This window comes from Balearica regulorum, chromosome 1, assembly GCF_011004875.1.
Source record: "Balearica regulorum gibbericeps isolate bBalReg1 chromosome 1, bBalReg1.pri, whole genome shotgun sequence".
In the NCBI taxonomy this organism is placed as follows: domain Eukaryota; kingdom Metazoa; phylum Chordata; class Aves; order Gruiformes; family Gruidae; genus Balearica; species Balearica regulorum.
Window position 1 is genome coordinate 12363077 of NC_046184.1, and position 23015 is coordinate 12386091.

The 23015-nt window shown below is 37.4% G+C and overlaps 1 protein-coding gene across 4 annotated transcripts in view; it reads right to left on the reverse strand.

Annotated features, from left to right (window-relative positions):
- Positions 1-731: 731 nt before the first annotated feature.
- Positions 732-23015, reverse strand: part of GNAI1 (G protein subunit alpha i1) — a 40821-nt gene continuing 18537 nt past the window's right edge. For 2 of the 4 annotated variants that reach the window (XM_075773766.1, XM_075774003.1), the window contains 7 exons: positions 19520-19562; positions 19299-19440; positions 12063-12220; positions 10260-10388; positions 5151-5280; positions 3786-3939; positions 732-2851 (listed from right to left, as the gene is read on the reverse strand). In XM_075773766.1, the coding sequence (XP_075629881.1) occupies positions 2661-2851; positions 3786-3939; positions 5151-5280; positions 10260-10388; positions 12063-12220; positions 19299-19440; positions 19520-19562 (947 nt within the window). In that variant the 3' untranslated portion in view covers positions 732-2660. The remainder of the gene's footprint in view (positions 2852-3785; positions 3940-5150; positions 5281-10259; positions 10389-12062; positions 12221-19298; positions 19441-19519; positions 19563-23015) is intronic. The other 2 variants (XM_075773928.1, XM_075773848.1) reach the window with 2 other exon arrangements.

A 23015-nucleotide genomic window follows, 5' to 3' on the forward strand; every position in this document is an offset into this window, starting at 1 on the left:
ATAAACTAAAATCAGAATGTTTAAAATAATCTGAAGGAATATCTAAGATAGGTAGTAGAGGAAGTTTCCTTATGCAAGGCTAAAAAAGTAGTTTGCCTGGGTACTTTGCGTAAGAGGAATGGAGAACTGGAAGAGAATGGAGGCTCATATTGCTGAGGGACAAGACTGTCCTTCTCAGAGGCGGACCTGCAGGATTTCCTCCATCTGCCGCCCGACAGAACAGAGATGGAGTAGAGCTTTATCACAACAGCAATGAAAACCAAGTGTGCAGCTCCCACTATTGCATGTAAATCCTCCTGTAGCTTTTCCTAGAGCAGTGGCCTACGCTGAACACTTTCAACTCAAGACAAAGATTGATCAACCAGTCTGAAGCATCTATAAGGAAACATACCTGCTGTCTACCATCAAGTCAAAAAAGACAAGTTCACCTGCCTGGACTAACATGCAAAAGTATTTCACAATTTTGTTCTGTGCTAAAATGTAAATACTTCAGAAAACGCTAGTTATGAAATTCTAAAAATTCTCCAATTGAAGGTGTTAGGAACAATGATAAAGGAAAAATATTTAGGAATTAATCAATAATCATCAATTTATGCTCATTTTCATTTTACTGTTTCTTGCATAGAGTTTTTGAATTTACTATTGACTTTGTATCTTCTGATTTTTACCATGCAGTTATCTCCATAGGATGGATGCAAAAAGATTTCCATGAGCACATTTAATGAAAAACATTTCTTTCAAGCAAGGCACAAAATTTAGATTTATTTATGTAATTTGATTAATCCCAATTTTTGTTTTACATTAAGTACAAAAACCAACTTGAACGTAAGTGTAAATACAATTTCCACAAAGTAGTTCAATGAGATTTAAAATCAGTTATGTATCCAGAACTGTAAAGCGCACTTAAAAGCAGCCCAGGATATACAGACTGCTCACCGTAACTGCTGAAAGAGCTCAAAACATATGAATATATTTAACAACCTCCAGTAATACGTTATCTCCTTTCTAATCTTTCATTTGAAACGCATTTAGCATTAAAGAACGAGAAGTGCAGATAAGTTTTACTCAAGTTGAAGCCTAAATGAAATACATACACAGTTAAAAATTAAATAACAGAACAATGACTTAAATAATTTGGTTGAACATTTCTAACATAAATGCTAAGATAATATAGAAAAATAGCAACAGGTTCAGACTTATTTACTTCTCAAAGAACTTACTGTAGCTGCCTGAAATATTTTAACAATTATAGAAAATCGTATTTCCAAATTAGGTACATTTGTATTTTCTAGATGACATACATTTAAGACAACCATCCATGAACTTATTTACAAATAGAAGCTTATTCATTTTAAAATCTGTATTAAAAAAAAAATCAGTTTTGGCACTTCCCATAAGGCAATGGATGATAAGTACCTAAGATAGCAAATCACATAATGAAAGCATAACCAGAAGAAAATCATATTCTTTAACTTATTAAAGCCACTGTGAGACTTTAATTATAATTAAAGAGGAAATTAAAGAATCAGTGTTTGCAAGTCACTAAAACACCCTATCCAAAACACTGAAGATTCCTTTTATATGCAACAGGAAATTGCTTTAATCTGTGAAGCCACTGTGCCATGTCTTGTGGGAGAACCTGGTATTTCTATGGTTATTAAATTATCAAACTAGTTTTATTACCAGAAAATAACAAAAAGCTTAAGGAGAACATGATTTTACTTCTTAAGTAGGCAGAAAAAAATATTACTCTGAAGTCCAGCCTTTGTTAATGGTCTGTTAAAAAAACCCCAAGGTAATTTTGCCATTCACTCCACTGAGTAAAGACCACAGTTTCAAACTATTTTTTTATTGATATAAATAAAGTTTTAACCTCCTTTTTGCATTTCTATCATTTTCAATGAGAGTTGAACCTTAAAATTCAATTTCTCGGTGTTGCCACATTTGCACTGCAAAGACTGCAAGCCCAGATTTCAAAACTGTGGATTTCATTTAAATTTAAAAAATAATCTTTGCCTTTATCTTAAATTTATAAAAAGATTTTTTTCAAAACTTAAGGCAAAAACAAGTTTTATTGGTTATATTTCTTTAAATCTGAGCACGTGTACAAGGCTGTTTAAATATCAAAATAGCTAACACCATATACAGTATTACCAACAAAGTAAAGAATAAGGCAGCATGCACCCTTAAGATGAAAAGAAAATTTAATTTTACAAGATGTTTAAATAATCCAAAGGCAAAACGTGTCTGTCTCCTCTAAGAGTATCTTCATAAAACAAGGAAATTTTAGAGGACATCAAGTTACTAAAATATTCCGTTCAACGTTTATACAAATACATTACTACAATTATAAGTTTACATACAATCAACTGACATCTCAGTGTTAACTAATTACTTAAATTTACAAGACAAACATAAATAAAGCTGTTAAAACAGGCAAGTACAGTACTGATCTATCATTCAGCACAATGTATTTTTTATTTCTTTCACCTTGAAAAGAATCAGATTAGAATTGTGCGAAGTCGTTCTCCAAACCTAGAAATAAAATAAAAGAGAATTGAGTATATCTATGCAGGTTTTATACAGCATGGGCATATTCCAAATGCCTAAGTCCTGTTCTCAGGCATGTAATTTACCATTTAACAACCTTCTGTCTGTTCTCAGAAGAGGCCACAGTCTTTAAGATTATTTTTAATAATGACATCAGTTACAGCATCAAAAACAAACTGCACATTTTTTGTGTCTGTGGCACATGTGAAGTGAGTGTAGATTTCCTTTGTGTCTTTTCTCTTGTTCAGATCTTCAAACTGACACTGAATGTAAGCAGCTGCTTCTTCGTAAGTGTTTGATCCTAGAAGAAGAAAATTGCTCAGTAAGCAGGTTTCAAACTGAGAAAGAACAAGATGCACTACGTCTTGGAAGGAAGTCGTTCTTTGGAAATAGTTAACCTAAACCTCAGGAAGAGTAATTCCACAGCCATTTCTTTAAAACACCATAAAATAAATTTTGAAGGAAAACTTTGAGACACATTTTTAAGAATAAAAACTAAGGACTGAATTAAATTCCAGCTGGAGGAAGAGTCTGTCTGCCACTGAAGAGAATGGAAAGAGCAAGTAATTGATGACCCATGACTGTTCCCTAGATTAGGATATTTTGTTTCCTTCATTCAAGTTACTCACTTTCAATGTTTACATTTTTAAAAGGTTTGGGGTTCTCCCAAATTCAATTAAAGATACTTGGCATACATATTTCTCCTAAGCTTTTTAACTCCAACATGCTATTTTCTGTACAAAGGAATAATCTGAAGTTACAATGAAAATGATACATAAAAATGCTAAGACTTGTTAAATGAAATCATTCTCTTTTGCTATGCATTTCCTCAATAAGCCACCTATTTCTAACATGTATGTACACTCCCTGTTCAAATAAACTCTCATGTATCCTCAGGGATTCCTGCTAGTGGGGGAAAAAAAAAAAATCACACCTTTAGTACAAAACCAGGAGGTCATCAGAAAGAAGAATTGGCTAAATAAATTAGGCTGAAAAGAGTTATATGAGTAACATGTAAATGCTGTCAGCGAACCAGCATTATTTCACCTGGTTAAACAGATGAATCTGACTTAGCATTATTTTATTTGTGATCCATAATCCCTCCTCCCATCTTAAAATTTATTTCATTTAAATATTTGAAACACCTAGAGTTATTAAAGTCTTCCTGATCTGTGCATCAAAAATGAGGTAATTTAACCAAAAATTACTTGACACCTGCGTCCCTCTCCCAATACCTGAGTATTCAGGGTAGCAAATAGTGAGAGGACTCCTTTTGATTTTTTCTTCAAAAAGATCTTTCTTGTTCAGGAAGAGAATAATAGACGTGTCTGTGAACCATTTATTGTTGCAGATACTGTCAAACAATTTCATGCTTTCATGCATCCGATTCTGTAATTGGAAAAAAACCCACATTGTATTTTATCAGACTTCAGTACTAAAACCAGGATATATATTTTTGATTAGTTACAAATGAACCAGGTAAGTTACAAAACTCAGGTTCTGGCATACAGAATCACATTTTACCACAGGGAAATACATAGAGGCCAAGACCACTACAGAGAACACTTTCACGACTAGTGTTTAAGCAACTACTTTTTCTTTCTTTTCCCCTACCTCATTTCCAGGCTTAGCTATTTAATATTTTAGAAAATTTTTAGTGTGTTTTGACATTTTGCAATACAGATACTCTACATGAGTTGCTGAGTTACTTGAATTTGTCTTGTACTAATTAGATCTCCTGGAAATTGAAAATTAAATCCTGCACCTAGCTGAGATTCCAGCATAAGGAAAAAACAAAAGTTCTACAGAACTAGAGAATCAAATGAGCAGGTTTTTTCCTCTTATCCTCATTTTTAACTCTATAGAAGAATTATCCAACATGCAAGTACTTTGGCCAAGCTCGTCATTTAAGTAGACCTTCTTTGCCTACATGTGATTTGAAAGTTGGGGTTTTTTTATTTTATCTTCCTCCCCAAACTGTATTTTATAAAGAAGTTGCAGAACATGAGGAAAAGCGCAGAAGTTTGTTAATGATTCACACATAGTAGATAAGCATGGCTTTAGACCACTCAGTAAAAAGCATGTGCACTCCGTGCGTACTGATATGGGAGGAGTCACACCTTGAAAGAGGAGAAAGGAGTGGAGGGGGTTGGAAGGGAGAAGGAAGAGAAAAATTTCTGCAACTAAGGAAAGGGATCAGAGAAACACATTTGGAAAGAAACAAAAAATGAAGACTGAGGAAGGAAAGGAAAGGAAAACATGGAGTAAAATACAGATACATCAAGCAATTTCTTCTAGCATTCATAAAGAGACTAAAATGTCTATTACTGACAATCTATCTTCATGAATTTGTGTCCTTTAAAAAATGAAGGACTGTAGCTCAAAAGAATAATTGTCTCAGTGTTCCTTCTGAGAACATGAGGAAATACTTTGAAACCTGGAAGCATTAATTCTATCACCATTTCTCGGAGATCTTTTACACAAAACCTATACATCTTATAAAGCAGTAATACTCTAAAAGATGTATTTACAGCTTTCCTTTCAAACTTGTTTAGTTTCTATCCAACAACTATTCCGTTCTTCAACATTAAGGTACTTGCCATTTCCTCATCTTCAGCCAAGACCAAGTCATAATCACTTAATGCCACACAAAAAATGATGGCTGTAACACCCTCAAAACAATGAATCCACTTCTTCCGCTCTGACCTTTGGCCTCCAACATCAAACATTCTGCAAAATAGAAGTGCAAAGCAGGGAATGAACTTTGGAATTTCTAGCTTTTTCAGTGTTAACCAATAAAATCTGAAGGTATCAGCTGTGTAAGTTTGATAACATTTTAAGAGTGGCATAAAAATTCGCAGCATTTATTACTATTTAATGTCTCGATATAAAATAACAATTGTAATAAAGCCTTGAAAGCCTTCCTATACAACATTTTACAAAACATGAGAAAGTGTGAGGTGAAAGCTAAACAAAACTGATTATTTACAGTACTATATTTCATTAACAAAGATAATTTAATGTATAAAAAATAAAAATACAGTCAGCTTTACTAAATGTAAAGCAGATGAAAGAGTTATTCAACCGTTAGCCCAAATGAATAAAAGGTCTAAAATAATAAAAGGTATTGACTAACAATCTAAGATTCTTTTAGAGCTGTGTCTGTTTTAATACTTGGAAATAATGCAATACTAAGCAAACTGGATACAAGTAACATTGATTTTATTGTTGTTTAGTATTCTGAATATAAATATATAAAATCTAATTTTCACTTTCCCAAATTAATCTGGAATTTCTGAATCCTGGTGAGTTTCAGTTCCTCTCTCCCCAAAACTAAATTACAACTACATATATTTTATAACTGTCTATGTTTAAACAGGATATTTTAAGAGACACTAAAATTATTTTCAAAATTGTCTTAAAAGACAAAATAAGTATGACATAATAAGAATAATCATTTTCCCTCTAACAAATGCATTTTTGGGTATGTCGTTAAGTGGGAAAATTGGCCGATAAACGTGACTCTTGTTTTATTTGAATTCTTAGCTTAGCAGAAATAGAGGAAAAGTAGGAAAAGACCACATTCCAGAACTTAACAGCAGAGGATTAGCAAATTAGCACAAAATGAATGTATTTGCTTTCCTCTGATATCTAAATGCTTTAAACAGTCATTTACTACAGCCACTCTGAAAGACTGAACTTTCATTAGACATCACTAGGAACTTTTTAGAAGCCAGGTAAATAGCATCCCAATCTAATGAACTAAGAATCATGGAGGGGTAAATGGGACCCAACACCCAAAAAAACCCCCCAAAAAAACGCCAAAAACCAAAACACCCATCCACCCCCCAAAAAAAACCAACAGACATCCTGAAATGAAGTGATATATACATTGTAGGATCTTCCTGAAGTGCGAGAAGAGAGATTTTTCCCACCTGTCTCTCGGCTCTCACAGAAAAAGTCTGTTGTCTCAAATTCTTGCAATGACTTATGGCTTCAAAACAATGCAAATACACCACATATTACTTCCCTATGTTAGTCAATATTCTATCATGCAAAAATTTAATTTTTCCTCCTACTTACAAGCAAATGCTATTATTCCTTTTAAAAAAGGCCGGACTTTTGCCTTCAGGGGCTTTCACAACTAATTAACTTTTTTTTATATTGCCACAAAAAAAGCACTTAGAATTCAGTAGGTATAAAAATACTGAAATGGGAGGGAGAAGAGAAAGAACAGAGGACAGACCAGTCCCTACATCTCCATCCTCTTCGCTGTAAGCAGCAGAATGACCAGCTCTATCATGAGAGCCTTATTTGGGTAAAAATCTCACATGAATAGGAAACAACTTCTCTATATGTATCAGTACAGAGAAATACAAGCACACAGAAAAGAACACCTATTTGGCACACAGAATTCTTTAAAAAAAGAGAAGGCTGCAAGTATCTTTCAGAAAAATTAGCCATTCACAAGCATTCCATCTGCCCTCTTAGAAGTCATAGAGGCCTATTAGGTCACAGTCCCAAAAGACTGAAACACTCATAGAAGCTGCTTCATCTGCAGATAAATTTTAAAAAGTTTTGAAAGAATGATTTACAGATTCCATCTTCTAATATGGGAGGGTGTGCACACACCAAGCGCATCTTTTAAGCACTTGCCTCAGGTGCTAAAATTCATATTACTATCCATGGTTTGACTACTCAGAAGAACCACATTTTACTTATGTAAGTTAAGTCAGAGTCTATAATGAACTAAAAAGACATAAAAGGCAATGCTGAAAGAACTGAAATTTCTAACACCTGAATCTACCTCCCTATCTAAAGAAAGAAGGTATTGGAGAAAAGCTTTAATGACTTTCCATTAAAGAAAGCAGACTTCTTGAATGGGATTACAAGGTGACTATGCCACATTAAGACAAATTACTTGACTGAACCAAATGTAAAGCATTGAAGACAGTTCTCCAATCATCACTCTACTAAGCTATGTTACTTAGCTATATTAAATGGGTAGCTTTCCGAAGGGTTTATCCGCAATTGTGCGAATTTAAAGACTTCTGCAAGGTCCTTTCATTAGCACAATATGTTTTTGAAAGCTAGTGTTGCCAGATTTGCTATGTTCTGCTTGTTTCAGACTAAGCAAAGAACATGATTCCAGTACCCATACAAAATGTGACATGAGCCAAAAGGACATGAGATATTTATTATGATTGCTTTCACTTATTTTTTAAGGTTATACAAGTTGTTCGTTCCAGCCCCCAGACCTGCTAAAGACTCTGAATTATGACAAATATTTTTTTGAGGCAGGGTGTTTATAAAAACACAATACATATCTGGAAAGTCTCGCACATTACACACTTATTAAAACCGACCTCCATCTTTTATTATCCCCCTTTCTTATTTTCTCTGGGCTGTACGATTGCATGGGGGCAGGCAGATAAAAAACCTACTGATTTAATGTTAGTGTACTACATGACTAGGTAAATTGCACTTGAAGAGAATCAGTTACAGTTGTTATTTTCAGAAATCTTAAAAAATCTAGCAACCCAAACACTTTATTTTAAAAACACAGTAAAAATAAGTAGAGAAGGAAGCAAATTAGAAGAAAAACAAAACCCCTTGGCTTTCTGATCAAAAACTGTCAGAAACATCATAACCTCTAATGAGATCTTTTATTTGGGTATACTGTTGTGCAAGTGACAACACTCATTGCTCATTTAATGTTCTACAATGGAATAATGACAACTTAAAAACATTTTAAAGATTATTCCTGTTAGATTGTCCCTGCCCGCAGCAGGGGGGGTTGGAACTAGATGATCTTTAAGGTCCCTTCCAACCCAAACCATTCTATGATTCTATGATTTTAAAAGTGAGGGGAAGTCTCTGGATATCACCTTATATAAATGGAAGTCAGCCACTTACTCCTAGTTAGTTCTCAAATTATCAGTGATGGCTATACCCATAGGAAGATATTTCTTACTTGTGTATCTTAATAATTAATACCTTAGTCACTACTTCTGTCAATTCCAATGCTAATGTTTTATAATTTTATAGTAAGACCTGAATTTCATGAGAATTTAAGTCATCAGAAGAACAGTTTTACAAAATAAGGTGTTCTTTGAACACAAAAAGCAGTAAATAATCAGACTCAACTTCTGAAACAGTCTACAGAAACAGGATGAGGATGACTTGCTATTTAGATTGAATCAATAATCAAAGCTATGCTAAGCACTTTACCGAGAAGACTGAAATGAGGTTCAACCTCAAAGAATCTACACGCAGAGGAAAACAGAAAAGAAAACAACATGAAAGAAATCAAGTACACAACATTGCTCAGCTAATCATGTTTATGCACCCTCACTTCGGCATAATCAAGCCTTTTATACCTTTAGCTCATTTTCAAAGTTCTTTTCAGTGTTACTATGTAAGAGTATATTTCTTCAAGCCCTTCCAATAACTCATTAAGCCTATCTCCTAAGGCACCTAAAATTTAAACACCTGCTGTACAGGTGTTTAAGTGTAAAACATTACAGCTAAATACTTCCAAAGGCCTGCCTTAAAGTTACACATTTTAAAGTGTAATCATATGGTCCTTATAATGGACTTTATAGGATTGTAATCATATGGTCCTTTTAACAGTCCTAATAATCAGTACAGACTGGAAGTAGTTACCTGCATACAAACCCATTGAGAGTGTAGAAGAATTTAAACCCATCTACAATAGGGAACTGAACAAAAAAATATTAGAAAATGAGTGAGAAAATGGATAGATCCTCAGAATACTGAAGACCTCTCTTGAGGCTTGGGTAAGGACTACTCTCCTTAGGTTTGCAAAAGATTAATTCCCATTTACCAGCTATTTATTTTATGGATGAATATGAGTTTTGTACACTTAAACCCTAAAACAAGGAAACAAAATGTATTTCCATAGTACCAATGGCCCTGAAGCATCCATAGTACAGTACTTGCTATGCTTTTACATGAAAAAAATATTTTCCATGAAGATACTAAACAAATACATTGTATAGACATGCTGACAGCAATCTCTGCACAATCTAAGTGCAGATGCAATGTGAGTTTTACTGAGTTTTCTTCTCTTTCTTCCTGATTAGTAGGGGATAGAGTAGTATTATGTTTGTACCATCTTATGCTTTCATCATGAATGGCTTTGGACATAAAATGTTCAGAATAGTAGGAGAGTAAATCTCGTATCACAGGAAACAGAAGTCATACTTTCATGACTAAATCAAGTACTATCTGAAAGTACAACACATCTGAATTCAGTTTTTCAGGAAAGTGGATTTACTCTTTCATAAAACACCAAACATTTATAAGCCTCCAGCTCTCCAACTGAATTTAAAGGGAAGAATCTGATAGAAGAACAGCTACTTAACATGGCAGAAAATGGAATATTTTGAGATTTAATTTACATAAAATATCTTTACAAAAAGCATCCAGTAAACCCAAAGCATTTATTACTTAATATCTGCATATTTATTCTAAGTTATTACAGTCCCATATCCTTTCAGAAAATTGAGCCAAGCATGAGCTTTTTTTTTTTTTTTCCAGGAAAAAAAAAAGGGGGCGGGGGGGGAGAGAGAGAGAATCTAAGTTGTGGTTAGACAAATTTACTAAATGACATCATTGAAAATCCATCTTCCAGAACTTTACAGAAACTGTAACAGACAGATGAATATGCAGCATAATTTACATACTTAAAATGAAGATCTTTGAAAGTAAAGTGGGTTTCCACTATTCCTGTAGTTTTCACTCTAGTCCTGAGAACGTCCTGTTGGGTTGGAATGTAGCTGGTTTGTGCTATCCGGTCCAAGTCATTCAAGTAACTGAAGGCAAAAAACAAATACTGCTTTCAGTTATTCATAAAATAGTAACAGGATAATTATAAAGAATTACAGTTTTAGGTCCATTCATTATATTGTGCTTGACTTATAATATAAAATAGGTTTCTCTAAGACAAAAAATACATTATTCCCCTCAATTTTCCAAGGGTTTTTTAAATAAATTTTAGAGACACTAAAATATTTCACCCTAGAAGAAAGAAAACTTATGCAATTGACTCCACTACAAATAATTTTTTTTGAAATCCCAAAATGGAAACATGGTTCCACGTACACCAATGTTATCTGCACTAACTAGAACACCACTTTCATCTTCGTAACCTACTGAACTACAAATTACTTTGAACTATAACCAAAGCCCAAAATTACCCTGGATTTGATAACATGCATGAAAACAACAAACCAGTGTTTTGGCCAAAGTTAATGTGTTTAAGAAAATGCTTAATACATAACAATTAACTTTCTATTGAGAATTTCTAATTGCACACATTTTTACAATAATATACTTTCACTGCCAAAATTCTTGCCATGCAGGCCAAGCAGCCCAGTGTTTCTAAAAACCATACAAATCTTATTTGTGCTTGTCCCATAGTAAAGAGGGAAGGCATTATATCCTCCTTTCAGTCTAACCAGAAGTTAGAAATTTCTAAGGATTCAATGGTATGGCTAGAAGAACAATTTCCCTATGAAACTAGAGATAGAAGTATCTGAACCAAAACAGAACAGAGGAGGTTAGCAGAGGAAAGTAAGTGATCTTTCAAATGAAGGGGTTCATACCGAAGAAAGTTTATACAAGTGCTATCTCTTATGTTAAGAGATCTGTCATCATGAGCTCAGCTTGTTGCCATCTACCCTCTATACCCTTAGAACCACTTCAGCAAACAAGTAACAATCACACTGGAAGTATCAGTGTAACTTCAACACAATTTGATCACATTTCTATTCATTCAGCAGGCCTATAATGACATTATTCCAGCTGTAGTCTTCTCACAGTTACCCTACCTGCATGTTGTTTATAACTTCAGGCACTACAAATTAATTCAATTTTAAATAGTTGCCCTATAAGGTCAATATCACTGCTATGCCATTCTTTACCATCTTACCTCTCCTTCGATGGACTCTTTTCCTCAACTGACTTAACCGTTACTTGCTGCCATCACATCTTATGTCTCATACCCTTGATTCCTTACTATATTATTTTTTTCATGAAGTACCCTAGCATAGAAGGCACATGCTGATTGTTACCTTTGCTCAACACATTTCTAACAGAGACTGTTAATTAACAAAGAAAATGCAGCAATGTTGAAGCACAGAAGAAACTACTATGAACATGAAAGCAGTATCCTTGGTAATACAGATTCACGTCATGTAATCCAAGTTTCCTGGATATATTCAGATACTAACAGGTACCTGAGTCATGTTTTTGTAATAAAAATGCTATGTAACATATTAAAGCCCCTTAAAGCAATTTTTGTCTTCCTCAAGAGGATGACTCAAATTCATCATTATACCACACCTCTTCCTCTCCAACCCTGAAGGTTAGTTGCAGCACTTTGACCTAACTAAACAAGATCTTCGTCCAGATACTTCCTCAAGAGATGAGACTTCTATTTCTTTTAGCTACTCAAAAGACAGTTTTGTTTGTCACATAGTACTTACTAGGCAGCAGAGTCATTAAGCTGGTATTCCCTAGATCTGTTGAAACAAGCTTGAACTCCACTGTCTTTCCACAGTCTCTTGATAACTCCAGCAAGCTCTGCAGTCATAAATCCTTCTTCTGCTGCTCCAGCTAACACAAAGAGTTGACGAGCATCATCCTTTAGGATGTAAACAGAAAGCAGAGAAACAAACACTGAGAAATACAACAGAAGTGTTATCAACTAAGAACTATATTCAGCAAATAAGTTACTTTCTTAACCTGGTAAACAAGCCCTGGTCCTTATGGGGGACTTCAACCACCCCAACATCTGTTGGAGGAACAATGCAGCAGAGCGCAAGCAATCCAGGAAATTCCCGGAATGTGTCGATGACAACTTGCTCCCCCAAATGATAGAGGAGCCCACGAGGACAGGTGCCATGCTGGACCTTATTCTCACCAATAAGGAGGGCCTGGTAGGGGATGTCAAGCTCAAGGGCAGCCTTGGCTGCAGTGACCATGAAATAGTGGAATTCAGGATCCTCAGGGCTGTGAGAAGGGTGAACAGCAAGCTCACTACCCTGGACTTCAGGAGAGCAGACTGTGGCCTCTTCAGGGGTCTGCTTGGTAGGATACCATGGGACAAAGCCCTGGAAGGAAGAGGGGCCCAAGGCAGCTGGCTAATATTCAAGGGTCACCTCCTCCAAGCTCAGCAGTGATGCATTCCAACAAAGAGGAAGTCAAGCAAAACCATCAAGAGGCCCCCATGGATGAACAAGGAGCTCCTGGGCAAAGTCAAACAAAAAAAGGAAGCCTACAGAGGGTGGAAGCAAGGGCAGGTAGCCTGGGAGAAATACAAAGAAACTGTCCGAGCAGCCAGGGATCAAGTTAGGAAAGCCAAAGCCCTGATAGAAATTAGTCTGGCCAGGGATGTCAAGGACAACAAGAACAGCTTCTATAGGTATGTCAGTGATAAAAGGAGGACGAGTGAAAATGTGGGTCCCCTCCAGAATGAAACGGGTGACCTGGTTACCCAGGATATGGAGAAGGCTGAGGTACTCAATGACTTCTTTGCCTCAGTCCTCACTGGCAAGTGCTTGAGCCACACTGCCCAGGTCACAGAAGGCAGGGACTGGGAGAATGCAGAACCACCCACTGTAGGAGAAGATCAGGTTCAAAAGAACATCTAAGGAACCTGAAGGTGCACAAGTCCATGGGACCTGATGAGATGCATCCGCGGGTCCTGAGGGAACTGGCGCATGAAGTGGCCAGGCCACTCACCATCCTATTGAGAAGTTCTGGCAGTCCAGCTACGTTTCCACTGACTGGAAAAGGGGAAACACAACCCCCATTTTTAAGAAGGGAAAAAAGGAAGACCCAGGGAACTACAGGCCAGTCAGTCTCACCTCTGTGCTTGGCAAGATCATGGAGCAGATCCTCCTGGAGACTATGCTCAGGCACATGGAAAATAAGGAGGTGATTGGTGACAGCCAACATGGCTTCGCTAAGGGCAAATCATGCCTGAAAAATCTGGTGGCCTTCTGTGATGGGGTTACAGCATTGGTGGATAAGGGAAGGGCAACTGACATCATCTACCTGGATGGCATTTGACACTGTCCCGCATGACATCCTTGTCTCTAAATAGGAAAGACATGGATTTGATGGATGGACCACTCGGTGGATAAGGAATTGGCTGGATGGTCACACTCAAAGAGTTGCAGTCAACGGCTCAATGTCCAAGTGGAGAACAGTAACGAGTGGCGTTCCTCAGGGGTCGGTACTGGGACCAGCACTGCTCAACATCTTTGTTGGCAACATGGACAGTGGGATCGAGTGCACCCTCAGCAAGTTTGCCGACGACACCAAGCTGTGTGGTGTGGTCGACACGCTGGAGGGAAGGGATGCCATCCAGAGGGACCTTAGCAGGCTGGAGAGGTGGGCCCATGCAAACCACATGAAGTTCAACAAGGCCAAGTTCAAGGTCCTGTACGTGGGTCGGGACAATCCCAAGCACGACTATAGGCTGGGCAGAGAATGGATTGAGAGCAGCCCTGAGGAGAAGGACTTGGGGGTGTTGGGGGATGAGAAGCTCAACATGACCCGGCAATGTGCGCTCGCAGCCCAGAAAGCCAACCATATCCTGGGCTGCATCAAATAGAAGTGTGACCAGCAGGTTGAGGGAGGTGATCCTGCCCCTCTACTCCACTGTCCTGAGACCTCACCTGGAATACTGCATCCAGCTCTGGGGGTCCCCAACATAAGAAGGACATGGACCTGTTGGAGCAAGTCCAGAGGAGGCCACAAGGATGATCAGAGGGCTGGGGCACCTCTCCTGTGAGGACAGGCTGAGAGAGTTGGGGCTGTTCAGCCTGGAGAAAAGGCGGCTCCAGGGAGACCTTAGAGCAGCCTTCCAGTGCCTGAAGGGGCCTACAGGAAAGATGAGGAGGGACTGTTTACAAGGCCATGGAGTGACAGGACATGGCGTAATGGGTTTAAGCTGAAGGAGGGTCGATTTAGATTAGATATTAGGAAGAAATTCTTGACTGTGAGGGTGCTAAGGCACTGGAACAGGTTGCCCAGAGAGGTTGTGGATGTCCCCTCTCAGGAAGTGTTTAAGACCAGGTTGGATGGGGATTTGGGCAACGTGGTCTAGTGGAGGGTGTTCCTGCCCGCAGCAGGGGGGGTGGGACTAGATGATCTTTAAGGTCCCTTCCAACCCAAACCATTCTATGATTCTATGATATCAGTCTATGATTCTATGAATGTAATCAAACCAAAAAATGTCAAGGAAAACAATCGGGTTTAGTGTTCTGCATAAGATATTAATTCCCACATTTTTCAATAACAGAAAAAAACTAGTTAACCAAATTTCTCATTAGCTGATAGAGCTGCTTCTGATCTGTTTGTAACTTGAACTAAGTTTCTATAAATGGAAGTAGTAACATATTTTGCGCTCAAGTCTCAAGTTAATCTTATTTGCTTATCAAATACCAGAAATGGAATAGAATGGCTACAACGCATACTGGAACCTTCAGAAATGCAGATGTGTATTGATTGACTGAAGAAAACACATTAATCGCTTAAGTTTCAAAAAACCCCACTTTCTTTGAAAGTGACAAATGATTATTTCTTCCCAAATCATGCATCAGGAAAGAGAAAAATACATCTTAAAACCTTTCCAGATAAATCAAGTTACAAATATCCATTATTAATTATTCTACAGAGACCAAGTTTTCTTAGTAATGCCATATCAAGCAAACATCAAGATTTTTAAGAGAGCAAATGCTGGAATTTAAGACTATATATAATGATTGCCTTTGACAGTGAGGCTAATGGAGTACAGGATGTTCATCTACCAGTCTCCTTTAATGGAATTTGACCAGTTGGCCACCTTCATCCAATTTTTACTGAGGAAAGAAACTTAAAAATGTTAGACCACTAAGGCACTGGAAAAAAAAAGCTAGAGGGTAGAGGAAAGAGATCTACATTAGCACTCTCCTGTGGGTAGCTGCTTGACCTTGGTTATTAGCTGTTTGTGATCTAATGCCAAGGTATGTCAGCCAGAAAAATCAGCATGCTTGTGACCTATAAACACAGCATGTACTGTTTGTCCAATAATTAAAAAAAGAGAACAGATGATACTGGAAAGGAGGAAGGAAAAAAAGAGAGACTTAAGACATATCAGCTGGGAACTGAAAGTATTTCAACAAAGAGGAGGATTTAAAAAAGCAACATATAAAGTTATTCTCACAAAACAATAAGCATAGATACAGGTGCAAATCTGTAGAAAAATCCTGTCTCCTTTGCTGTTCAAACAATAAGCTGTGAAAAAAATACAGTATCAAGATAAGCACAGATAGTGATTGTTCTAAAGGTATTGCCTGCTCTAGACTTAAATGATCAAAGATTATGACAGCTAACAGGGAAATTGCTTGCAGATGGATTGAATAAGACTGATATTCACAGCTTGAAAACAAAAAGCTTGCAGTTCAGTCAACTCAAGGCAAAGATTTATATGCATCTATATGTCTACATATGTAGTTATATATATGAACAACAGTTAACTGATGTCTAGTTCCAAAAGTCTTTTGAAAGCTAGAGTAGCTACAAATCTAAAAATGAACATTTGTCAAATGAATAGAATACTGATTACTGTACATGCACAGGATAAATTGTGGGCAACTAATAAAAATTCAATGGATTGCACTAATAATTCCATAAAAAAAGCCCCAGAGCAGTAAAGATCAAAGAGTTGGATAGTCAGATCTCACTGACTGTACTTTGAGCAATATGCCTGAATAAAAGAACCTGAATGACAATTCTGGTCTTGAATATTGTTTGCGGATGCAAATGCCAAGGACCTACAACTCATATAAGCAGCAGATCTCAAAGAGCCAATATATAGAGACACATGATGGAAACAGCTTAGAAACCGACAGTCAATTTTGTCATGAATGATTATTACACCACTTTATACCTAACATGGTCTGACTTTCAAACAGACAAAATGTATTGTTTCAAACAGCTCTAATCTCTACATGCTCTAAATTGAGGGGAAGGGGAAAGAGGATGTAGAACAAGAGAATCAGTTTCAGCTTTTTAAAAGCCCAAACATTAAAAGTGGTCTCTGTTACCCCCATAATCCCTTTTCTAAGGATGACAAGTACTAAAGACACCACATGTGAGGTAGCATGCAATGATCAAGACCTATTTTCATTATTCCGCAATGCTAGATACATTCCGCAATGCTAGATTACCTTTAATTATACTGGAATGGGGCAGCTTCCTCTCTAGGTGTCACTATTTTTATACCAGATTTCATAAACGAGATAATGTAAACAAACTAATTTAACCATCTCTCTAGCTAATTACACCAAATCTCATCCTCAGAAACTGGTCCACAGTCCTTTGAAGCACATTCATTAAATGTCTCTCTAAACATAGTTTCTACTTTAGTACTGAAACATCCTATAGGACAAAGGAGGATATGCCAGTCTTGAGACTGACCAGTACTGAAGCTGCTGGTATAATCTGTGCTCCTTTGATTCAAGAGCTGTAAAAAACCCCCAAACATTCGACTCACTGCTTTACCATGTCTTATGACAGAAATAAAAGTGTATGATTTTCAAAACAAGCATTCCATTGAAAGTAAAACCCTCAAAAATTCCCCTCAGAAATTTAAGGAAAATAATCGGAATGTAACAGATTTCCTGAGGAATTAAAATTTTGAGCTCTTTTTTTTTTGCCAAAAAATGACAAAATTACAATGAAATAGAATAAAATTTAAAAGGATGTACTATAATTACCAAGAAGTAAGCATACTTTTTTTTAAGTGAGACTGATGTAAACACAAGCTCTGAATTTCTTTTTCCATTTCTGACTTTACAATTGGTAGAAATCCAGTACTAATGCTCCACAGCAGCGTTACTCTAAAAAAGAGAACTTGGACCACCAAGACCTGCCTAAGTGCAAAGAGATGGACATCTATTTTAAGATTATGCCTGACAAAAGTTTGCCTCATCATTTATATAGCTCTCTGAAGTCAAACTCAGATGACTTCAAATTGGTGTCAGATATAAAATAGCCCTCAAAATCTTCTTGTTAGTCATTTTAGCTGCTAACACCTAAATTTACTACTCCTCCGTTTTCTCTTACTATGTAACCAGTAACATGAGTCTACCATCTGGCTCTTTCCAACATGAACTGTCAGACTCCAGAGAGGACTCCACTGCACAAATACTGAACTAACATGTGATAAGATACTGTTGTTGCCCTGGAAAACTTTGGTCTTAAGGGAAGACAACAGCAAACATGAGAACAAATGGACAGATTAATAACCAATGAAAGCAAAGCTCTTACTAGTTATGTTTACAACTAAAGAGGTTTCAGGTAGAATTAACATATGTTCTTAAAATAAAAAATAATGACTATCAAAGAGCAAAATGAAAATTAACTAATAATTCACATGACTGCCAATCAGATTTAGATTTCAGATACAACTTTATGACACACTTTATGTAATCTTATTAAAATCTGTCTTCCTTATGACAACTGTACATAATGCATTTCACAAGGTGAAGTTAATTATGACAAAATATCTGACTACCTTACATACTTATTTCAATACATGAACAGAAAAAAAAAACCCAAACAAAAACTTCCTCCATCTTTCCTGCAAGACAGTCATAACGTGGCTAGTTCCTGCTTCAAAAACTGTACTGGTAAGCGTTTCATATTTCTATGAAAAGAAATTAAAGGCACACATTTCAAACTAAGTTTCAATGCTATTCAGACTAAAAACTTTGGTGATCAATTTCATCACTGCAGCACAGAGTGGATTCTTGTAACCAGAGGACAACCAAAACCACTTAAGGTTACCATTTTACAGAAAGATTCAGAGCCTCTAACCCCCTGACCACACATGGACGTAATCAGTGTCACCACAGGTAAGAGTATTGGGTTAGGATTGGAGAAACAATAAGCCAAAAGAATCAATTCTGCAGACTAGCTTCAACAGGTGGAATGGCAAATAGACCCCATCAGAGGTTTGCATGCAGGACATTAGATGAAATGAGATGGAAAAAGCGCAGAGAAGCTTAGGAAAAGGTCTCCTATTTCTTGGGAAAAATCCTTAATCCACATGGTATCGTGAAAAAAACAGGATACCATCAGCAGGGCTATGCCCACATCTCTGCTTCAAGTAAAATAAAGTCCTCCACGCTGGAAATCAGTACGAAAGCAGATCAAGCTCAGAGGCTAGAAATGCTCTAGGCATCACTGTACCTGTGACCTAATTGAGAAGCGCAGACAGTAGCTAGATGCCACCATATTTAAGCTGTGTTTTTTAAAGAACGTGAAGATGTCTAACTTAGACGACTTACAGAACATAACAGCCCACAAGTCCATACAAATAAAGAGACAGAAATACACAGGGGGTTTTTGTTGGGTTTTGGAGAGGTTTTTTGTGGGTTTTTTTCCCCCCCCAAAATTCCCTAAGACTCAGATATTAGTTCTCCAAATGCAGATACAATTTGAAGAATTGTATCTAAATCAAATAGTTGTGAATCAACCCAGTGCTGATTGCTCTGCAGGTCACCTTGCCATGTAAAGACCAATGGCATTTAGTTTTCCATCAACTTTGTCTCCTACAGAGAAGATTTTTGGATATCAAGATTTTTTTTCAGGAAATAGTAATGGACAAAAACTGAAAACAAATGGATATTTCAGGTGTATATCTGTGTGTGTACTTCAATACTCACAGCCCTGGTTGGATCACCAAAGTCTATCTTCAACCTCCCCATTGCTCTGATGATAGCAATAATGGACTGAATGGTGTTACTGTAGACAACAGCTTTGTACTGTTTACATTCTTCTTCTGAATAACCAGCTTCATGGATAATCCTACAGAAGGAAAAAAAAAATAAATTCTCTATTCAAATAAAAAAAATATTTCTCTTTCATAGTATTTCACCATACTTACTTCATTTGTTTGACAATTGTGCTTTTCCCTGATTCACCAGCTCCTGAAAAATAAATGTGAAAATTCATTAGACTTTTATTAATATTTGAAAATACATATAGTTTCTACACTTCAAACACCTAGCCAATATAAATATCTTCAATAGTTAAAAGTACATATGTTACAAATTAATTTTTAATATCAAAATGTTAAGTGTCTCAAGCTGGAAGTTTCAAAATCAAGTCATTTTAAGAACATATCAGCTCTAAAAAGTCTGCTTTTCTTTTTACAGAGGTGAGCATATTCTTTTTTTCTGTTGTTTCTAATGCAAACAAATCAGCTGTTCAACTTCAAAGGGGTCTGAAGCTCAATTCCTCTAACTGCCTTTTTAATCAACACCTAACAAAAAACCTCCCTTATAAGTTCTTCACACTGTATTAACAGTCTTTAGTGTTGCAAATTAACATCTTCAAAGTCTTCAGGTTTCTAGGCCTTGTAACCATCTTTTGGCCCTTGCAAGAATAAATCAACACAGTCAGACTACTTTTTGTTGGAACTGATTGCATGAGGTTTGCCAGACATGCTGATACCATTATCGACGCTTAACAAATTTTAAAAAGTGAAATAAAAATGCTATGTTAAAATACAAAGCTTACAAAAACAATTAGTATGTCTGTCAGCAAACGGGAAGAAAAAATGCAGGTTTTGCTGTCTCAACAACCTTAGTTTATTTCATCTCCACTTTCTTTAGTCTGCTTCTTTCTCTGAAAAAATTATAGAACTCTTAGAGCTGTGATCTAATCCCCTAGGAGCTGTGATCTAATCCCCTAGGCAGCATGCTCCTGGTTTGTCTGTGACTTGTGCCGAATTCTCCCTCTTATATTTCCTCTTTCTGAGCATGGTTTTGCAGGAGCAAGTATAATCTTCACACAGTCTACAGTTGTTTCTAATGCAAACAGATCACCAGTTGTCCAATTCCAATACACTCAAAGAAAACTCTCTTCCTTAGAGGTCATTGTGACCATGGGAAGCCACTGATAAAGGCTGTATTCATCTTCAAAATAGGGGGAGAGGGGAATCTAAGGCATTATGAGGAATCAGCTTCACCTTGATCCTCAGACTAACTATAGCAAATACTTCTGGAAGTCATTTCCAGGCACGTGAATGAAAAGGCGGCGATGGAATTGCCAGCATGGATTTACAAAATGCAAACTGCGCCTAACTTGACAACTTTTTGTGAGGAAACAGCTGTTTTGGGGGATGAAGGACAACAAAGGACATCAATTACTTTGACTCTAATAAGGCTTCCAATGCCATCTCCCATAACATCCTCATACCAAACTGGATAAATATCAACTTCAAGGTGTCCGAAAATCTGCCTAGACAGCCAGACTTAAAGGCTTGTGGTCAACATTTTAAAATCCAACTGGGAGCCAGTTCGAAGAGGCAATTTTCAGGAGATGATACTGAGCTAATACAGTCTAACATGTTCATCAATGACCTGAAAGCCAGGATAAAATCCACCCACATCAAGTCTGCGGGCAACATCAGCCTAGGAGGCCAGGAAGTAGTCACAGCATTGGAGAACAGAGGTGCTATTCAGAAGGTCCTCAACAAGCTAAAGGACTGAGCTGACAGGAATCTCATGACAATCAGAGACAAATGTGAATTCATAGAATCATAGAATGGTTTGGGTTGGAAGGGACCTTAAAGATCATCTAGTTCCAACCCCCCTGCTGCGGGCAGGGACACCCTCCACTAGACCACATTCCTGCAAGCCGCAGAGAATAGCTCACATAACAATACAGACTTCGGACTAATGGGTTCGAAAACAGCCTTGCGGAAAACTGTGAGCATCAACAGCCTGAAGAGTCAGTAGTGGGCCCTTGTGACAATGAAGGTCAACCACATACCAGGCTGCTGCACTGGGTCTGGCTGGGATGGAGTTAACTCTCTTCACAGCAGCCAATATAGTGCTGTGCTTTGGATTTGTGGCTAAACCAGTGTGGATAACACACCAGTGTTTTTGCTCTTGCTGAAAAGTGCATGCACAGCATCAAGACTGTCTCTCTTTTCCATCCTGTCCCCACCCCTAGCAAGTAGGCTGGGGGTGGACAAGAGGTCAAGAAGGGACACAGCCAAGACAACTGACCCAAGTTGACCAAAGGGATATTCCATACCACATGATACTGCGCTCAGCAGTAAAAGCTCAGGGAAAGAAGGAGGAATGGTGGATATTTGTGGTTATGGTGTTTGTCTTCCCAAACAACCATTATGTATGCTGAGGCCCGGCTTTCCAGGAAGTGACCAAACATCTGCCTCCCAATGGGAAGTAGGGAATTAATTATTCTTTTTGCTTTGCTTCTGTGTGCAAGCTTTTCATTTCCTTATTAAAATGTCATTATTTTGATCCATAAGTCTTTTCAGCTTCTTTCTATTTTCTCCTTATCCCAAGGGAGAGGAGAATGATCATGCAGCTGTGTGGGTGTTTGAGTTGACCCTGGCCAACATCTGCCACTGCTGCACCGGCAAACCACAGTCAACAAGTCAAAAGAAGCTGTTATTCCCCATCAGTCAGCATTCATGATGCTGTATCCAAGTACTGTATACTGTTCCCGCGCCCCAGCACCCAATAAATGAGGTACTTGTAAACTAGACAAAAACCAGTAGAAAGTCACTTAGTTGAGTAGGGGGCTAGTGCACACAGCATACAAGGAAAAACTACACAAAACTGGGCTTTTTAATCCTGGAAGGACTACTGGGGGGAGGGAGGTGAGGTTGGTTGTGTGTCTAATTGCTATCCTCTCCATAAAACCCCGTGAAGACAGCTGAAGACAGAAGCAAATTCTCAGAGGTACACAACAAAAAGATGTGAAGCAATCAAGAAGGTGCAGCACAGGCAGCTTCACAAGATATAAGGGTGGGCAGGGAACCTATCCCCATGGAAGAGGTTAAGCACTGGAACCAACTGCACAGAGAGGAAGTAGAAACTGAGCCTTGGAGATCTTCAAGATTCAACTGGACAATGCTCTGAGCAACCTTATCTACTTTGCGGTTAGCCTGGCTTTGAGCCAAGGGCTGATATAGAGGTTTCTTCCAACTTAAAATAATATTTGATGTCAGTATAACAGAGTATTTCTATACTTTGACTACTGTATAGTGACATCTTTGGGATATTCCTCCTATTCAACCAAATATGTAGCTTCACGACAGGCTCAAAACAATTTAAGACTGGCTGCCAAAAGTTGTCCCACCTCCTCCCCAGCACTGCTACTGATGTGGCTAGACTTCCCTTCCTCCAACACACAATAGAATGAGTGTTAGCACCAACAGAAGCTACTGTGCTGCAGAATTAAGTAGCTAAGGAATAGAGTAGGTCTGTCAACATCAAACTAAGATTGCTCTAGCTAACGTCCAAGTAAAAGACGTATTTTTTTTATAAAGCTGCAAGTTTCTTTATAAAGTAGCAATAGTTCTCAGACTGAGCTGTCATGAAAGTTCAGTATCAGTATACTAA